General features: G+C 42.1%; 1 protein-coding gene across 3 annotated transcripts in view; it reads left to right on the forward strand.

Moving 5' to 3' along the window:
• The window catches only part of IRAG2 (inositol 1,4,5-triphosphate receptor associated 2), a 39838-nt gene that overhangs the window by 18957 nt on the left and 1579 nt on the right, over nucleotides 1–19302 (forward strand). The window contains exons 18-38 of one of the 3 annotated variants that reach the window (XM_075758953.1): nucleotides 246–408; nucleotides 2603–2664; nucleotides 3620–3685; nucleotides 4500–4608; nucleotides 5746–5878; nucleotides 6683–6764; nucleotides 10210–10256; nucleotides 10340–10404; nucleotides 10529–10645; nucleotides 12798–12880; nucleotides 13021–13093; nucleotides 13890–13944; nucleotides 14030–14057; nucleotides 14620–14760; nucleotides 15198–15332; nucleotides 16171–16318; nucleotides 17212–17249; nucleotides 17915–17992; nucleotides 18097–18161; nucleotides 18657–18758; nucleotides 18953–19057. In XM_075758953.1, coding sequence (XP_075615068.1) covers nucleotides 246–408; nucleotides 2603–2664; nucleotides 3620–3685; nucleotides 4500–4608; nucleotides 5746–5878; nucleotides 6683–6764; nucleotides 10210–10256; nucleotides 10340–10404; nucleotides 10529–10645; nucleotides 12798–12880; nucleotides 13021–13093; nucleotides 13890–13944; nucleotides 14030–14057; nucleotides 14620–14760; nucleotides 15198–15332; nucleotides 16171–16318; nucleotides 17212–17249; nucleotides 17915–17992; nucleotides 18097–18161; nucleotides 18657–18758; nucleotides 18953–19057 — 1895 coding nt within the window. Of the gene's footprint in view, nucleotides 1–245; nucleotides 409–2602; nucleotides 2665–3619; nucleotides 3686–4499; nucleotides 4609–5745; nucleotides 5890–6682; nucleotides 6765–10209; nucleotides 10257–10339; nucleotides 10405–10528; nucleotides 10646–12797; nucleotides 12881–13020; nucleotides 13094–13889; nucleotides 13945–14029; nucleotides 14058–14619; nucleotides 14761–15197; nucleotides 15333–16170; nucleotides 16319–17211; nucleotides 17250–17914; nucleotides 17993–18096; nucleotides 18162–18656; nucleotides 18759–18952; nucleotides 19058–19302 lie in introns of those variants that run through there. The other 2 variants (XM_075758949.1, XM_075758939.1) reach the window with 2 other exon arrangements.

A 19302-nucleotide genomic window follows, 5' to 3' on the forward strand; every position in this document is an offset into this window, starting at 1 on the left:
GTGGTGGCTTAAAAAAAAAAACAAAACAGAAAAGAGAAAAAAAAACCCACCAAAAATAGCTTCCATACAGAGTCCACCCCAATGTAAAAATGCAGAAGTTCAGAGGGAGCTTTATCACTTCCTGAGAAAGAACAGATGCAGTTTGGTTTCATTTACATGAACTGTAGAGACTCCTTGTGTTAGCCAGGCTGCTTTAATTTTTTTTTCATTCCCTTCTTTTTTCTCAAACATTGTTTTGTGCTTAGGCAGAGGATCAAGTTGAAGCCTTTCACTCTGCTTGCGAGGAAGCCGCATCCTTTAAATGCAAGTTAGAGGAAGCCATTTCTGAGCAGCAAAAACTCAAGCATGTGAATGCAGCTTTAACAAGCACTTGCCAGTTGCTTCAAGAAAAGGTGGAAGACCAGAAAAGTGAGTAACTACTGGCAGCGTGCCAGCATTCACTCTCGCACGGGCAAATCCTTTATGGTTTAGTTATGGCGAGGGGGAATAGGGCTAATCTGCAGGTCATCCGGTAAAATGCTCTCTGGAGGGTGTTTTGCTTTGGGTTTTTTTCTTTCTATTTTTCCTTCTTCTTTAAGAGATCTGCAACTATGGCATCTGGGCTGAGAACCAGGTGGGATCCCAACGAGTGGGTGTTGGGCTGGACCAAAGCTGCAGAACCTCCTAACAAAATCTCCAGTCCTAGGAGGAAGGGTTAGTAACTCCGTGGGTGGCACGGGCACTCCTTTACCAAAGGTGCTGTTCCCACACCTGAATAGCCCACCTCTTTCCTACCAAAGTCAACCCTCTTTCTTAAGCTTGCTGTACCAAATAGATCTTATTTTTATGTTCTGCGTTCCGCTTGCTGCTTGTACGTGCTTTATGTTTTTGAGTAACTGCGTGGTATTAGGCTGTTCTCCTTAGTAGAAAGCAATCGTGTCCCTGCATCGTAGCACAAGCTGCATGTGTACGGAACCATGGAAACTTCATACTCTCTCTTGCTTACCTGCTAACATCAACACCCCAGAAGCTTGGGCAATTAAAGAATGCAGTGGCTTGATTCCAGCACATGTGGCTTTTTGTTTCCAAATTCTGGAGCACGTATCAGTTGCTTATAGGAAAAAATTTTGACTGACTTAAGCCCACCGAACACTTTGGCCTCAGCCATGTGTTTCCCAGGGCACTGTGACTGACGCACAACATACATGTGTGTTGTAAACAACTTTATGTGAAACTACAATTTGTCTTTTAAGAAAAATTATGTGGGACCCTGTGCCTTAGCTGTAAGGCACACCTGTTACACATTCATGTGGCAGAAACAGCAGCAGACTGTGCTTGCTGACTTCTGACCAGTATTTCGGCGTTGTTCGTGTGTATGTGCTCATGTTGCTTTCATGCTTACTGCTTCCTTCACGCTGTGGAGTTGGTTTTTTTAGCATAGAGGCATAACGGTGGAAATAGTGTGTCATTTTCCAGCTCTGAATAGGCAAAGCTCTTTTGCAAAGTGGGCTAGAGTAAATAAAAAGAGAGAGAACCCCAGATATGTGGAAGGATTGGGGGGGGGGGGGGGGGGGGAGAAAAAACAAACCCAACAACAAACACCCAAACAAACCCCCTGAAAATGACTGATACTTTAGCTTTAAATTACTTCAGGTAGTTTGCAGAAATATCTTTCTGTAGATAAATAGAAATAAACTGGTAAATGTGTGGGAAAAATTGCAAGGTGTTATGAAGAACAGGGCTGACAAACAAGAATAGGCGTGTGGGAGTACAATACTGTATATTAGCTCCTGCGGAAAGCCAGATAGGTCTAGTGCCCCTTTTGAATGGAGGGCTGGGTTGTAGTCTCTTCCCCACCCACCTACCCAGTCCATTCTTCTACTTCCCCCCCACATGCGCCATGAGAAATGAGGGAACCTGTTGGCCAAGAAAGCTACTTCAACCTAATTCAACTTGGCACGGTTCCTTCTATGTTTCAGATGTCTAACCATGCCTTGCCACCAGTTGCTGCAGCCCTCATCCAGTGAAAAAGCTGAACAGGTTACTGAGAGCTGCCTTCAATTTTTGCTTGGGCGCTGAGGTGACGGTGCTAATGAAATCTCCTTTCCCCTGAGCCTGCATTATTAGCCATGGTATAAAAGCTATGATAGACTTTTATCAAGGCAGAAGGCACCAGAGGCAGGCTCTGGAATTACCAAACTTGAACAAATGATGTTTCAAAGTATAGTGTAAAGCCCATTGACTTTAAAACTTCTGCACAAGGAAGTCGTCTTGTCTTTGGAAGAACCAAGTGTTTCTCTTCTAATAAGTTCTAATGGAGTTGTCCATTTCCATAGGGAATCATGGCACTGACAATGTGAGGAAGCATTCCCCCCGCCCTTTATAGCAAGGGGAAACATAACCAGGGGGAGAAAAAGTGCCCAGTGTTTTCTGGAACTCACAAAACAAAATGTACTTTTAAAATTCTCTTTCCTGTGAAAAACTGTCGTAGGTATAACTAGACTAAAGCAAAGTGCAATGGGTTTGCAATAGGCAGTAGTCAGGTTTAATGATACTTTAACATCTGACTACTTGTTATCAAATTATAAGGAACCCTGTAAGACTTGTAAATGTCTATTCATAGCAACTGTTAACACGCTAAGATGGGAGCTGCTTCGAAGGCGATTCTGTGAATTGCTATGTCAGGTATGATGCTTGTCTGGTGGGAGAAAAAAAGGTAGGCTTGCACAGGAGGTGCTCTGGTGGAAGGACACTTACAGCTGAGATGAACTGCAAGTAATTTGGCAGCATCTGATTTCTTCTTTTTCTAACATATCTATAACTGGATGCAGTAAACTGTATGTACTGATCTACATGTTATTATTTTCCTTCTTCGGGCTTATGGAAAAAATGGGCTAGAACTTACAGGTGTGGTGTTGGTATTCACTGGAAACGGTTGTTGGCGAACATATCGAATGGGGCTGAAGGAAGCTTTCCCTGATGTATTGGTATGATTTGTCCCTCGCAATCAGCCCTCTCTTCTGCAGACAGTCTTGAGAACAAATGTTTAAAATCTTGCAATAATTTTTTTTTTTTTCAGTGTCCAAGCGTTGGAATAGGCAGTGAAACAGTTAATACCTTTGTGCCCCTCTGTGGAAATGTGTTGGAAATTATATAACTCTGGAGTACTTTGAATAAAAATATTTTCTCCAAGTTTGGAAGGGGGTGGAGGGGGAGACATTGTGGGAAGACTTTTTTCTCAACCAGCTCTACTAAGGAACACTATAGCTCAGTGTTTGAACAGTCTGGATTTAACATAGAATAACAAGGTGTTTACAAAGACAAACAGAAGATCCTAAAATGTATCCTAGGCTGTAATAGGGGCATCAGAGGAGCAGAATCAAAACTGAGTTAGCTGCATGCAAATAAAACTTGTATTTATGCATAAAGGTCTGCAGAATTAAAGGCTGTGAAAGTAGCAAGGGGAAAGAACTGCATAGTCTTCCTGACACCTGAAAATAGTTCAACTGGAAAGTTAAAATTTTAATTTTGTTCATAATCAGTAGTATTGTTCCTGCTCTTTTTCTTACCTTTTGTTCCTTCTTATTTTTTTTTTCCTTTCTACATCTACCCGTCTTAAACTATTTCTCTCTTGCAACAGTGCTGTGCAGAGTTGGAATGTGACTACAGTCTGCTGCCTGCATCAGCTGAGCCAGTAAAAGGGAAGGTAAGTGTGTTTGCTGTGACCATTGCTGAGCCTGTTAAAATGTGACACTAGTTCTGTTTGTTCTTAGGTTTTTTATATAAAAGAATAAACAACTCTCCTCATGAGAGAGAAGATGGGGCTACATCTTCCAATTTCTTTTCCATTTTTCATCACTTAAGCACCACTAGGTCAAATGCAGCTGCGTAAGTGTCACTTCAGAAGTTTCCTCTAGCCATCTTCAGGTGACACCTCTTCAGCCCTGAGCAGCGAGAAGAGGTGTGCGTTCAGGGGGAGGGGATGGTGGGGCAGTGCTCTGTCTTCCTGCAGCCCTGCTGCTCCTGCTGAGGGAAACCTGACCTCCTTAGCAGGTCCTGGACACTGGATGAATGTTCCCCTTCTCGGTCTGTCTGGTTGGCTTGCCTGGAAGGTTGTGTTTTGGGGGTTTTGTTTGTTGGTTTGGTTTTAGATTTTCATGGGGTTTGGGGAGGGGTTTGTATGGGGTTTTTTTTGTTTGGCTTTTTTTTTTTTTTGGTCTTTTTGTTTTGTTCTCCTGTCCTGCTCATCTTGCCTGGTTTTGTAGTGTCTAGTTAGAGACCTAGCTTGGAACCAACACATGTGTTGCAAATGTAAAGTTGAATTATTCTACCTCTTCCTGTATCTGTTCTGCCCATTAAGGATGTGGGCTTTTCTAGACAAAAAAGCAACAGTTGATGTATTTGTATAACTGTTAGTATTACATTATGCAGATATAACTGCTCGTGTGTGGGGGGAGTTGGTGCCATTAATGTATTCGGCATGACTGAACAACAGGGGCGCTTTCTATTTTTTCAATTAGCAGCTCCGTCGTTCTAAACGACTGTGGAGCGAAGGACCCGCCTCGTGCATTGAACTTCGCAGGACGCTGCACTCGGATATTTCATACTGGCGTAGCACACCTCTGCTAGGTAAGACCTGGTGGTGTTGGCCACGTTTCTTTCTCTCTCCAGAAATATAGGAAGAATTGATAGAACAGTATCAATGGTGCTAAACGTGCTGGCAGACTGTGGAAAATCTATTGTTGGCTTTAGCCTATTTCCGCATGTAATCCAGGCGGCTGAACCGTGTTTATAATGCTTGCAATTAAAGGCCTGAAAAGGTGGCTGCCTGTGAGCCTGACAGGAATCCACAAAAGCTTAAGGATCTATTGGTATAAATCATATATCCAAGTGTATTCCTGACAAGATGCGTGCCAGTCTGGATCAAGAGGACTTGAGTTATGTTCTTCCCATTCATTCATCCTGTTGACTTGCATGCACTGAGATAGCAAACACGGTCCTGCCACTGAGCTGAGGTCAGACCCAGTTTAAAAACTTGAATGGGTAATATAGCTACTGAATATCAAATAATTGTATTTGTTGATTTCTCCTGCGTTCCTAAGGTGTTTGTACTTCCCTGCAACTCTCAAGCCTTATGAGCATTAAAAGCAACCACTGACACACATGCATTGCAGGGCCATAGAACTGCAGAGTGCATTTGGGATTTTATAGAAAAAGCATTTCTTCCAGAGTAACCTGGTACAGCACAGAGTCTCTTCTCATACAAACTATAAAATGCTCAAATGTAATTCTATGCCATACTGGGGGAGACAGAAGATCTTGCTTGACTGCACATGCTCCTTATAAGAGGACTCTGCTGCCCTGAAAGAGCTGTTTCGGTGCACCAACTCAGAGTGTTCTTGCAACTTGCTGTAATATCACAATCCAGCCACAAATAAGGTGTGTATTTTCAGCTTGCACCAATCAAGTATTGGTACAAAAAAGATCTATTTCCCAGCCCCCTCTGCCACAGAAAACAATTCACTACAACAGAGCTGTCCTACTTGGAAGTGTCTATAACCTGACCAATGGAAAATCCCCATCCCCTGGTGCTGCAGACTCTCCACCTACAAAATATGTTAAGGCCACATAACCTAACCCTTTCATACCAAGATGGAAGCTGCCTTATCTGTGTTTGGCTGGTCTGCTTCTCAATTATTTTAGACTTGTCAAAAATTGACAACCTTGCCAATGACCACTGCTCTTCACGCTTGTCTCTCTTAACAGATGCTCTGACCTTGGAAACTTCATGCCCAAATAAATCTCCTGCGTACAGCTGGGATCGGCCTTGCAGACAGAGCTCTGGCAGCCGCACATTTGAAAGCGGAGATCTGGGACGTGCATCCGCTTCAGATGTGAAGTCAGTGGGGTGCAAGTACAATGGCAGAATAACTTCTTTGGGGTGAAGGGTGGAAGAGTCCAAGGGATCTAGCAGGTTCCAAGGGAAAGCTTTATCCCCAGTGCATGCTGAGTTCAACAGCAGAGCATCTTGTAGGAACTACTGGATGCTTAGTGGTCAGCTAATGGTGTTATAGGGTAACACTTTGCTTCTGTTAATAAAAGTAATATTAAAACTTTTTACCGAAACCTTTGGTATGACCACTAGCCAAATACAGTGATGGTGTTTCCACTTCATACTGGAGAACTGAGGCATTCAGTATTTAACTTGCAACTGATACTCCCATTTAGGAGTCAAAATCCTGTTGGCTTTGAGGAGTCACTTTTTTTTTTCCAGAGTTTAGAGCAGGAGTTCTGAGGTCTTTGCTTACCAAGCTGCCTCCTTAGATCTTTAAAATAGAGATTGAACTGCTTAAGATTATGAAAGCTAGCTAAATATTGTCAGTGAATATTTTAAAAGATAAGGATGTTCCTGAAGATGCAGAGGCAGGCAGTCTGCAGCAAAAGACTCAGCAGCTCTTGAAGCTTTTGCCACTGGTTTTCTGTAGAATTGTGTGGTGTGGAGGAGGTTGGGAGAAGGACTGGTGGTGGTTCTTGCTGTTTGGGGGAGGAGGGACTGATGGTAGTAGTGAATTTGTCTTTCTCTGAGAGACCAGCTGTCTGACTATACAGATAGCGGTGATTTCAGTTGTTATGTGCTTAAGGAAAATGGGCAATATAGCTTACTGTTGGTTGGGCAATATGCAAATAAAACGTGTATTGCCAGGTGGAAAATATGCTCTGCTGGTAACTATACTGATGCAGACCTTCCTGTTTCCATTACAATGATGGACTCTTCACTTACTGAGGTGAGTGCTGTCTCTGATGCCTGAGATGTGGGGGTTTTTTTGAATGGGTTCAAGCATTTATTGCCTTACCCAGATCCAGACTGAGCAGCTATAAATCAGCACTGCTGCAAGGTGAATGGAGCTGGCATCAGTCAGCAGGGTGCTGTGACATCTTGTTCTGTGTGGGGTAGTCCCTTCTATTTGGGCACGCTTCCTGGAATATTGTAGTTAGAGACCCAGATGTCTTGATGTTCACGTGCATCTGGGTCATCCTTTTAGCTGGGTAGTACTTTAAACGTGGTTTCGAGACTTGAGGCAGTGCTTTTTCTGCAGCAATGCTCAGTTCTGCCAGGGAAGTCTGAGTGACTTTTGCTCTTTTTATCCACCTGCAAGAAACCACAGGATGTTTTAGTTGTGAATGCTGTCTTTCTCTGCGCTTTATCCCACAGCTACCACCTAACAGCTGAAAAACGACATCTTTGCTGTATTAAAAAACCTTTCTTTCAGCTGGTGTGTTCAGATATGCCTTTGCTGCTGTACTGAATCCTGCATCTATTGGAGTGCTCCTACCTACAGCTTGAGCTGTCAGTCAGCTTTCTCATGGCAACAGCAAGATGAGCCACAGCTCAGCACACTTAGCTGCGCTCAGTGCCACAACGCTCACTATTGAAATCTAGACCTCAGCTCTGCCACATGGGGCTTCTAATGAGCTTTACAAACTCCAGTATTGGTGCTGGTGATGGTGGTGATATTGGACAGTGGTTTCTGTGAACCTGGCAGCATTAGTTTTTGCAAGACTAATGAGCAGGCAACCTTAGATTCACCCTAGCTGGTGTGTGGTACCTCCAGGTGCAGCAGTGGTCCGCTTGTAGCGGGAAATCAAGGCAGAAAGTGCAGTGAGGGTAAAAAAAAGTAAGAGTGAGGGGGCTGCCTGTGGTTTCAGCACACTGCTTGGTTGGGGCAGAGCAGGTGAGGAACTCCTTGCTTGTGCTGCTACTGCTTAAGCTACCTGAAAGAGGATAATCTCAAGGGCTCTTGCTTCATCCAGTCCTTCTGGAAAGTCGCAGCACTGCAAAGTTGTTTGAAATGCCCATGCTTCGTTGCTCTGGAGCTTTCTGTAATTCTAGCTGGGCTCAGAAGTGCTGTTTTCCATTTTTGCTTCTTATTTTTTATATAAACTTTCCATGTGAATATCCTAGAAGAGGGAAAAATGAAAGCATTAAACCTTGCCCCAGAGAAAAGGCAAACGGGCCATGTCCACTATCTGTTCTAAAAACTGTGACGTGCAGCAAAATTTGAATATCCTTGTTTAATAGGAAAAGTCTCCCTAGATGTTGGGGCTTTTATTATGCTGTGGCTTCAGATGTATTTGAGCAATCAAGCCCTTCAGCATGTAAGTAGCTCAAATTATTTTGTCAAAGTATTGTCACCATAGGAGTTTAGGGGCTATTTAATAAAGGAGCTCTTGAGAGCCAGATGAAGCTTGGGCTTTTTATACTTGTTTTGATGTGAAAGTTGTATCACAGCCTAAAAATCAGATGATAGGCCTTCCAAATGTTAATGCTTGTTTGGGAGGAGTTATACAAGACTGTGGACAGAACTTGTCTGCTGTAATAGAGGATCCTTGGATTGTTATGCTAATTGAAGGGATGGGGAGGGGGAGAAGAGATTAGGATTGTACTGCAGGATCATCTTTGACACAATCCTTTTATTAGGAAGAGCCGTTCTCTAATGCCTTGTGCAAACATTTTATTAGAAAAGCTGGAATGTGGGGTATTCACTGTTTCTCTTTAAGTGTACCCTGTGCAACCCATGGGAGCTTGCAATCCTAATAGTCAGTATGGGCTTTTAAAAACAGAATTGAGGGTTTTCCTTCATCGCAAACAGAAACCACTGACCATGTGATTACCTGGGGAAGGAAAGGGCATGTAGAATAACGTATTGCTTTAGTTCCAGGTGATGCAAGGGTTTTTTTGTTGTTGTTTGTTTGGGCGCTGTGGGGTATGTATTTTATTTTACAAGCTTTTTAGATTTCTTTTGTTTTCATTCCAACATGCTATTTATTTTCACCTTCTCTAATACTCCTGTAGATCTAATGGCCTGAACAAGGCAAATGCAATGCTGTACTTCCTTAAGCTTAATAGATAATTCAAATAAGAATAAAAATAGCCTGGATTTGCATTAGAGGAAACATCCGGCTAGCTGGGGCAAAGCTATGAGTGCAGTCAGGCTCTGGTGGGTGGAGGAGTGGAGAGGAGAGAGAAGGCTCTTGCCGATGCTGGGAACAGTCAGTTGTTCTCAGAAGTGACTGGGGGGTATTGGTCACCTCTTTTTCAACTTTGCTGGGTTTCCTGGGTCCTCTGAGGATGTCTGAGGGAGAAGGAAAGATACCAGAACATAGATGATCAGTTGCTGATATGGTTTTCCTGTTGTCTTTGTCCTTCCCACACACGCTTCACTAGTGCTCTTGAACAGTTGCTATGTAGGGAGCTACCAAACCTGGCTAGCCTCACACCTTCTGTGCTTGGAGATAGGTTTAGGGTTTTTTTTCTTGTATTGAGCACTCCTCTTCAGCTGACTTTACAGGTTGAAACAGAGGTTTAAAAGCTATTTTCATCCACGAAGAGAGACCAAGATATCAGTTGAATAGACAAGTTGGAGTTATCCAGGGTGAAATGAGGAAGAGGGATATTTCCGATTCAGTATCTCCCTCGCCATATTAAAAGACTTCAGAGGATGTTGTTTTTGTCTGTGATGCGATAAGGCTTGGGTCCAGAACCGCACTGTAGTGGCTAAAGGAACATGAACAAAACATTTAGCCTTTAACTGCTGAATTCCTCTCTGCTGTTTGCATACAAAGGAGGCCTGAAGCCTTCTGAAGTGGCCAGGTATTTGTTATACATAATGTGGAAAACTAGTGTCAGTCAAAGACAGACACTAAAATGTACAACGCAATGTGCAAGTTCTCTGTGTTCTGAATCATCTGTTTGGTCGAGCTGTTAAAAGTGTTACTATTATTAACAAGTCTGACATCTATAGCCGAGTGAAGTTCTTTGCACCTCACTTGTGGGGTTTGAGGTCAAGACCTTGAAAATGGCTATATCTTGACACACGTCATTAAGATAGAACAGTGGCATGGTAACATGTATATTGGTCATTTGAAAATGTGCATTAGAAGCAAAACATGAAGTCAGGAATCAAAATACATCTCAAAGTACAATATTCCTGAGATAAGATTTCTGCAGAAACAAAGTTATCGCTCCTAATGACGATAACATGCTAAGCTACATACTGTATGTATGGGTGGCTTCAGACCAGCAGAAGAATCTGCATGCACTTACCATTTAGTTCTTCACTACTAAAATAATTTAGGTATAACTGGGGAATTATTTAAAACTTTGACATACAGATTTTCTACTCACACAGCAACCCTTTCCCTGATATTAACTCTTCTCTTTTTATTAAGATTGACTGTGCAGAGCCATCGCTACCAGCCAGTCTGATCCCATCCAGGTCAGATTTTGTGCAAGTTTTTAAGTGTCTTTATCGAGATCGTATACTGTGGATGAGTATCTGAAAGAATTTTGTTTTAGCAGTGATCACTTAACTTCACCCCAAGAAGTTCTTACGTCCTCTTTGGAAAGCACTGCACCAGTAACAGGTAAGTCCTTAATTTGGGGCACAGATGTTTGAACTATTGCACTGACAGTCTTGAAACAGATATGCTCAAGTCTGTGCGTTTACTGAACAGTAAGAGCTCTGTTTTCTGTTGCCTGATATTATAGGCTGCCTTGTTATGGAGGAAAAATCACCCAAGTGTTCACGTGAAAAAGAGGAAGATGTGCCAACTTCCACAGCAATGGAGAAAGACAGCAATAAGGATCCAGCTGGTCCTGTATCAGGTACAGTAACTGCTGCAGCACATGAACACTCACACAGTGAGGAAATGGCTTGCTTCCAGCACATCTTTGAAGTGAGGAAGCTGAGTGAGAAAAATAACTTAATGACAACTTGTGATTCCCCCCCGATGTTGAACATACTTTTGCCTCTGAGTGCTCTCAACCCTCCCTGAGACTGAGCAGGAATAAGATTTTACCTGCTTGTGGGAGGCTGGTAGCCTACAGTGCTGCAAGAAGTAAATGTGAAATAACTTAGTGCAATCTTGATGTTTGCTCAGTTGGCAACACGTTGTGTGGGTACTAAGCTCCGGGCAATTTTGGGAAGAGAGAGAACGTTTTCATGATTTTTAAGAAGTTTAGTGACACAGCTAGACTATACAACACTTTCCGCTCTTTCAAAAGTGATGGTCAGTGCACAAGAAGCTGGTGTGGGTCAAGAGGAGAGATGAGGATAGAGGCCTTTGTGTATGGTTCTGTCTCTTTGCTGTAGCCATAAAGACCTAGAATTACTCTTACCAGATCTGATGGTGCTTCTTCTTCTCTAAAAACCCAAAGCAAAACAAGACTGGAGTATGTGTACCCAGTGTATTTAAGCTATTTTTGAAAAGGCTGATCTGAATAAGCAGCCCAGAATACGTGTGAACGCTTGTTTGTTACCATTTTTTAACCTTTACCTAAATATAAGACTTCTTGTTGCCATTTTTTGGTTGGTTTTGTTTTTCTTTAGTACTATCTTCCTGAAATCTAATTCAGTCCTTTCACTTAAACGTATTTTCTTTCTACTAATTTGCCTCTACTGTTAATTTTCATATGTGGTCTAGGTGCCTTTTGCAAGGAGGAAACAGATATGCAAAACAGATCAGAGAGAGTCCAAATAGCTTTAAAGTCTGAGAATCCTGCTGCCTGTTGTACATCTCTGAATAGAAAGCATTTCTAGTATTAGAATGGAGACACCAATGAATCTCTGTTTGTGGTTTTTGCTAGTACCACACAACATCTTCTAAAGGGGCCTGGGAGCCGGGTCAGATGTATAGGGCTGCTGCAAAAATCAGCAGGGACGAAAGGGACCACTAAGCAGAGGTGGTTGTTCATGTGAAGGATGGAAAGAGAAAGTACTTCAAACTTGAAGGTGGTGTTTGGGGTTTTTTTTCCTGTGCCATTTCTTGGGCTTGCATCTGTGTATGACTACATAAACAGAAAAGGGGAAAAAAAAAATCTAGGTGTTCTAAAAGGTGTAAATAGCTACCAGACTTACTGATACACAAGAAATTAACTGACTCTTAAATTTTCTTCAGTTTCTTAAATATCTTCCTTCTTAAATCTTTGTAAGAGCTGTCTTCCTGGAGGTTAATTTTGCCTGCTTTAAAGCTTTTCTAATTTGCGGTGCTCAAAAGTTTGTGTTGCATTTGAACTGGCATCATTGGTTCCTGAACTTACCAGTTCATCACCGCTCGTCTTCTGGGAGAAAGAGTTATTTTGTTGGCTCTGTCAGAACCCTGCTAGTTCACGTTTAAGGTACAAAGGACAATCCAAGTGTCAGTCTATGTTTGAAGCTTATAGACACCTGAAATGCCACAAGTGTATGCATTTCATGACCTGGTTGTGCTCAAGCTCCTTTGTAACAGCAGCTGAAGTAGCTTCTATTTCTTGACTTCATCTGATATTCTATAATGTGAAAAAAGAGAATTACAAATACTCATCACTTCTGTTTTGTGCATGAGATTTTTTTTTTTTACAGTGCTTATAGAATTCCAAATAAAAACAAATTATAAACTGTCTCTTTAAATAGCAAACAAACAAAAAAAAAACCCCACCACAAACCATGCCGGTAGCAAAATAATGAAATTCATTTATCTAAGGGAATATTACTGTAACTCTTGCTACTTCAACTAGAGTAGCTACAACCAGGAGTAATAGTCTCACTTGTAGACATGTAACACTTTGGGATTTTTTCCAAGCCAAACATAATTACTGTCGTACTTCTTCCTGTATGTCTTTACAGCGTTCTTTGCTGCTGCCCGTCCTTCTGAATGCCCTCTCCTGGCATTCGCTACAGTTTCTTTTTAGCCCCGTTGGTCTGTGGCTAGCACACTGGGTGCTGCAGGCTTGTTTTGGTTTTATCATGGCATTTGGTTTTGGGAATGTTTCTCCCCAGGAGCGGATCTGACTGCGAAGGAATCCTGCCCTGTGACGGAAGAACACAAAACTGCATTTCAAAACGTCTTAAAGCAAGGCCTGGTAAGAGTCCTAGTAGCAATAAAACATAGAACTGGTTTGGCTGAGCAGTGACAAAGGAAAACACTACAGGAGGGGACAGACCCTTCCAGTAGTGCTGTGGCTCTTCACTTGCTTACAACTTCTCTCTGATGCACCTTCAGGAGGTAGACCAGGAAAAGAAAAATAATCAAGAGCAGAGCAAGGAAGCACCAGCTCCGGTTCCGAGTAGGAAAGGTAAGAGGATTTTGCTGAACACATTAGTGTAACTCACTGGAATGAATGCCTTGGTCACTCCTGTCAAGATCGGTGCAGGGAGCTGCCTGCCCCACACCGGTTATTGTGAAGGGCCCTTGTTTTAAGGGGTAGTAGCTGCAGTTAGAGATCAAAATGGATTAGCAGTGGAGACAGGGAAGATGTTATGCAAAACCTGCTCCTCTGATTTCTACAGATACTGATCTAACCACTGTAATCTTCCTCTAGAAAGGAGGGAAAATTTCTTAGGAATTGCATATGAGTTGGGATATTGGAAACAATTCTGGCATGCCCGCCCTCCCCAAATATTTGTAAAGCAGCATCCTTTATGCTAGCTAGAGTTTGGGGTAATATGTTGTAGAGAAGCAGGGTGATGTTTCCACTATACTGTGCTTAGAAACCTCTACTCTTCTAGTCACTTCACCTTTTGCCTCTGGAGTTTGCTAAAAGCTGCTGATGTAGTTAAGTCACACGTCCTGAACCTATGGGCTGGGGACCTAAACCAAAACCTGTCATTAACCGCTCCTGTACCAATTAAATGTCAGTTGAAGCCAACTAAACTTTTGGGGCTTTGTACAAGTGACGGTGCTGAGCTGTCTTACTGACGCTAACCCTAATGTACTCTGAGGTACACAAATTCTTTTTCTAGGCAAGAGCTTAACACTGGAAATCTGCAACAGTGGTTTCTGTTGGAGCTTAAAAGACTTTGACAAGCTGGTTTTGGGAGGCTGTTTTTTTTTTCACTCTTGTCTGAGAACTTTTCTTTCTCTCTTCTCAGGGAGTTCACCCACTGCAGGTGGCATAAAAGGAGATAAAACAAAGCAAAATGAGCCGTAAGTGTTTTGACTTTCAGTGATCAACTGCAGGTATGAATTTAAAGCTGCTGTTACATGATTATTGTTTGTTCTTTTCCTACAGTGACTCTCCTAATGAGAAAGAAGTGGAGGTATGTCTCGACTGCTTATAGCCTTAAGTACCTCGGACAACAGAAAGACCTTATAGATAAGCCCTGATTAATATCTTGCCCTACATAAAAGAATAATGCTGAATAGCCTAAACTGGATGCATTTCTATAAATTAGCCTCTGAAATCTGTCTTTCCAAGCCCAGTGGAAATTTTGAAAGGGAGGGGATGGGAAAAGATGGTAATGTGTAAAACTGAACGAAAGATTTGTCATGACTAAAACATTTGTTTGTAAGCTTGAAGGAGCATAGCTGTGACCTCCTCCCAGGCAGAACGTGCTGATTTAAGACAGTCTTGTCAAAAGACGCAGATGGCACGCTGCGTGCTACCAGGATATCACTTATTCTGGCTGCAGATTTTTTCCCTTCATCACTACATATGGGAACACTGGCTTTGTGGAAATTGGCCGTGTTTGCTTTCTTTTCTGTATCTCCCCTATAACTTTGTTCGTGGGCTATAGTGCCAAATGTCATGTCAGTATCCAAATCTCCTTAAACTGCTCCATCAGTTGGATTATTCTGAAATCTTTTCCTCTCCCACAACAGGCTGAATTTCTGAGGTTGTCTTTAGGTTTTAAATGTGACTTGTTTACCTTGGACAAGAGAGTGAGGCTTGAAGAAAGGTCCCGAGACTTGGCTGAAGAAAATTTGAAAAAGGAGATCACAAATGCTCTAAAGATGTTAGAGGTTAGTGTTGGCCAAGACTGGTAGGGTGGATGGGATGAACGGTTGTGAAAGTATTTGTCTTCACATGGCCTTTTTTTAGGATTTGTGTGTAATACATTCTAAGCAGTTCTGAACTAAGTTCTTACGTGATGCACTTAAAATGAGACTTTTGAGGGGTAGCCTTCATCTGAGTGTGTTGTGTGCTCAGGCAGTGGGGAGCTTTTCTATTGCACAGGTGTTGGGGTTCAGCAAGAACCCCTGTGTTCAGCTAATTTTATGCTAGGTAACTCTGCCTACTGGAGGTCTGTATTCAAGTTACACTGATTGAGGATGTTGGATGCTGATCTTGTGACACTGTGGGCCTGAACGCAACCCCTCAGTGTCATCAGCTGGGTTTGTCCTTCTTTTACTAATAGCTCACACTGGTTTGGGGTTTTTTTAATCGATATGTCTCTTAGGCTTTAGTTCCTTTGTGTGAAGAGGATAACCAAGCACAGGAGATTATTAAGAAGTTGCAGAAAAGCTTGCAGTTCCTTAGCCAGTATGCAGCCCGAGTCGCCAGTAAAGCAGAGATGTTGGGAGCTATTAATCAGGTAACTGTTTCCATATAAATGTATTTTGTACAAAGGTAAAAGCTTTTAGGTGTAAAGGGATAGCAGTATCTGTTTGCCGGGCTTCTGACTCCAGAATTACATTTGCGAATCTTGTGAATGCAACGCAGGCTGACCAGTACAGCTGACCAGTACAGCTTAGTCCTGGCTTTCTCTTCTCAGATCACTGTTTGTGGTGTTACAAGGGATCACAGGCACTGAGAGAGCAGCTATGTTGCAGTAGCAATGTGCAAAAACACACAACAGAAATATGACCCTGATTTTGGATTTTTTGTTTATTTTTAAAAAAGAGCTTTGCATCAGAGGGATGTATACACTAGAGACCACAAGAATGTAGCGTAGCAACAGTAGTCTTGATGCTGTAAGGATGATTCTGTGCCTTATGGAAAGGGCAGCTAATAAGCTAAATCTATGGAAATTTACAAAGACCTACTCAAACGTTACACGTAATTGTGTATAATGCCAAAGAACAGCATGAAAATACGACTTGGCAATACTAGCAAATGCGTGGTGGCAGCTGAGACTGTAGATCAGAGAAAGAGATGAGGAGGAGTTGTAAGGGCTCAGAAAATGAAGACTAATTTATTTTAGGATAAGAGTAATCACTGGAGAAATGAGACCTGTGTAATTTGGGCATGTGTTGAGAGATGGGTTCTAGTTGAAACTTTGAAAGGGTGAACAAAACTGAGAGGATCTCGCATCATGGTGATACAAGATGAGAGTAGATGGTTAAGGAGGGAGAAAAAGTCTTAAACTCTAAACATGATGCAGCTCCTTAAAGACCCCCCTTCTTTTTTCTACTGCTGTTCCACTCATTTAGGAAAGCCGTGTCAGCAAGGCTGTGGAAGTAATGATTCAACATGTGGAAAACCTGAAGCGCATGTACGCAAAAGAACACGCAGAACTTGAGGAGCTGAAACAGGTCCTGCTCCAGAATGAGAGATCTTTTAGTTCTCTTGGAGATCGAGGTAAAGCAGCTTCGTCTTTCCTTTTTCTAGCACCTGCCAGACAGACTCTTACCTAATTGAAGCTTAACATATTAGGTGGAGGCCTTATGGCTGTTCTATCTCCTTTCCTAAAAATAGAGGGAAAAAATAGCAATTTACTAACGGTATTAGAAACAACTCTCTGAAATTAGACTTGTACGTAAACTGCCATGAATCTCAGTGCAGGGGGAAACATTGCAAGTATGCAGTAATGCTCTGGCTTTTCTAAAAGTGCATTGCATGTGGTGGTGATAATCTTTTATTTCTTGTGAGCAGTAAATTTGAGTGCTCACTCACACTGGAGCATTCCCACTAGCTATTTCTACGTAGCTGAGCTTTGATTGCTCTCCACAGATGCTTCCTGCTCTTTTCTAAATACAAATTACAGACTCCTTAAGTGAAGGTGCTCTAAACTTCCCCCTCTAAGCAGGTGGTACAGTGGGTTTCAGATGGCACTGTGCACTTGTGGCTTTGCCAGAGAAGGATTAAATTTTTCTGAAAAACAGAGCGTGTATTTTAAAACCTGAAAGGGCAGTCTTGCACACAGGTAAAATCCTCGCAGGAGCCTTCTAAATCACAGGCTATTCCTTCCTGACTGTCAAAGAATGTTCTGTAACAGGACCCTGTCTCGATAACAGAAGAACACATATAATGATAGCAACAGAAATTGATGCTTGTAGAGGATGTATAATGTGTGAATATTATGAACTTATCTAATGAAATAGAAAGCTTTTTCCTGAAGTCTTATTTCTGCTTTCTATGAGTGCTCTGACACACTCTTCACTTAAACAAATTCTGCAAAAAGTCAAAGATTTAGTTGCAAATAAAGCTCACTGCATTCCTGTAAGCCTTTTTGATGTTTGATCTCTTCACAGATGAATCTGCAAATAAAAAGCTGCCAAATTCTTTTAAGGTAATGGCTGTTGCAGCTTAACTTGAAATTTCAAATGTGTTCTAAGAGTGTGTGTGTGCATTTTTCTTTGCCTTGTCATATGCTCTGCTACATGCTTGACTTAGTAGGTTTCTGTCTCAAATATGGACTGATGTCATCAACCATGAGGATATATTTTTTTTTTCAGTCGCCCCCACCAACCCAAGGGAACTGCATGTGGCCCCACTTAGAAGATGAAATGTTCACAGAAGCTGAAATAACTGTGCTTCCGTGCAGTGGTTAAGAAATACTGTTCACTTACGGGTGTCTCATTGGGGTTACAAAAGAAGGATTTAGCACAGAGAGATGAAAAAAAAATAGATGGGAGCAATTCAAACTGATAGTAGAAATTCCTGTGAGCACCATTAGGAGAATTTAGATGCCTTCAGTCTTGGTATTTTGCTGAAAGCTGTGTAGCCAGCCTCACTTCAGATGCCGGGGGGGGGGGGGGGAAGCAGTTAATGTGGGAAGATGCTGCTTTAAAGAACATGGTTTGGGCTGTGCTTTGATTTGATTTGTGTGTCACCTCAAGCTAAGTATCAACATCTATGTTTTATACAGCTTGTATAAAAACAGATGGTATTTTGTGATCAGTGAGTAATGCAGTCATTCCTTGATAGAGTCAGTAATGCCTCTTATTTGTATAGCCCTCATCATCCCTACGAAGAGTTAGCATTGCAACACTGCCTAGGAGCACTGGAAATGCAGGCGTTGGGTTGCCGCTGGTAAGTAAGGGTGCCTAGATGGTGAGGTGCTTTACCCTCTCAAAGCTGGCTGGGCTGAAGCGTGAAAATGCTGATGCAGTAAGTGTGTCAAACTTTTTCTTTAGGCCCAGTTCCATGAACCTGATAGAGATGAATGGAATGATAAATTCAACAGGAGATCAAGCAGTTGGTAAAGTTACTTCGGCTTGTCTTTGAATAGGGTTAAATATTTTTCAAATCTAACTGCGCCTGTGTTAAGCAGTTTATGGAGCGTCTTGAGGTATAATCATGTTTAAGCTATACTCTTCACATTAGTTTTTCATGCTTCAGTAGGTAAATGAACCTTTGTGAGTAAATGTTACAGCTGCTCTCTTTTAATTTTTTTATTAAGGGTTTAGAATTTTAAAAAAAATACCTCAACTTTCTTGCTTTAGAACTAAAATATGAAATCTAGGCAGCTGGCATTGATGGATCTGGTTTTTGGGGGTGTTTGGTGGGGGGGAGGGTGGTGGTGGTTGTTTTGTGGATGTGTTTTGTTTTCTTTGAAGAATCCTAATTTCAGGCAACCAATTTAGAAACTTATTTGTCTAAGGCCTACTCAAAGGAGTAGGCTGCTGCTGAATTTCTAATTTCCTGCTACATATCTGATAGGGAAATGAAGGCAAATTTGTTTAAAATATGACAGGGGGCGACTAGGAGCAAAGCAAAATGAGAAGCGTCCTTCACTACAGCGGTTCATTAGCACGTATTCCTGGGCAGAGTATGAAGACGAACATGCTGAAACAAAGTAAGTTCCAACAGCAACATCCTCTGAGGTGTGTGTGCGCGCGCACGCGTGTGTGTGTGCAGGGCTGGCTGGTTTGTTTGTCTCTAATGAACTCTTAACTGTCCTGATCAGGGCTGTAAAATCAAGCTGTTGTGAGCTCTGTCAAACTGAATGCTTGATGGAAAAGCTTTGGAACTGTTGATGCTTGCTTACAGACACGAGCAGTCGGAATCACCTGCAGAAGTACAAGAAACACCATCCAGGAAGGAAAGTGTCTCTGAAAAAGGAAAATATTCATCAAAATGGAACCTAGAGTCAGTGTAAGTTTTCTCACATTGTGAGGTAAAGCAACGTTTGGGTGGCGGACACAGGATGAGGAAGCAAAGCTGTAGCTTTAGTTGGGTTGTTGGTACCAACTTCTTAAAGAAACCACCTGGGAATGGGTAATCTCAGGTGCCAGAGACTTGCCCCAGCAGGGATTCCTTACTAATCTGAAATGGTGAGGTAAGGAGGACCCTCATGTTATGACCCTACCTCTTTTGGTTATTCTGTGACAGCTGTTAGA

Source organism: Balearica regulorum, chromosome 1 (genome assembly GCF_011004875.1).
Source record: "Balearica regulorum gibbericeps isolate bBalReg1 chromosome 1, bBalReg1.pri, whole genome shotgun sequence".
Taxonomy (NCBI): Eukaryota; Metazoa; Chordata; class Aves; order Gruiformes; family Gruidae; genus Balearica; species Balearica regulorum.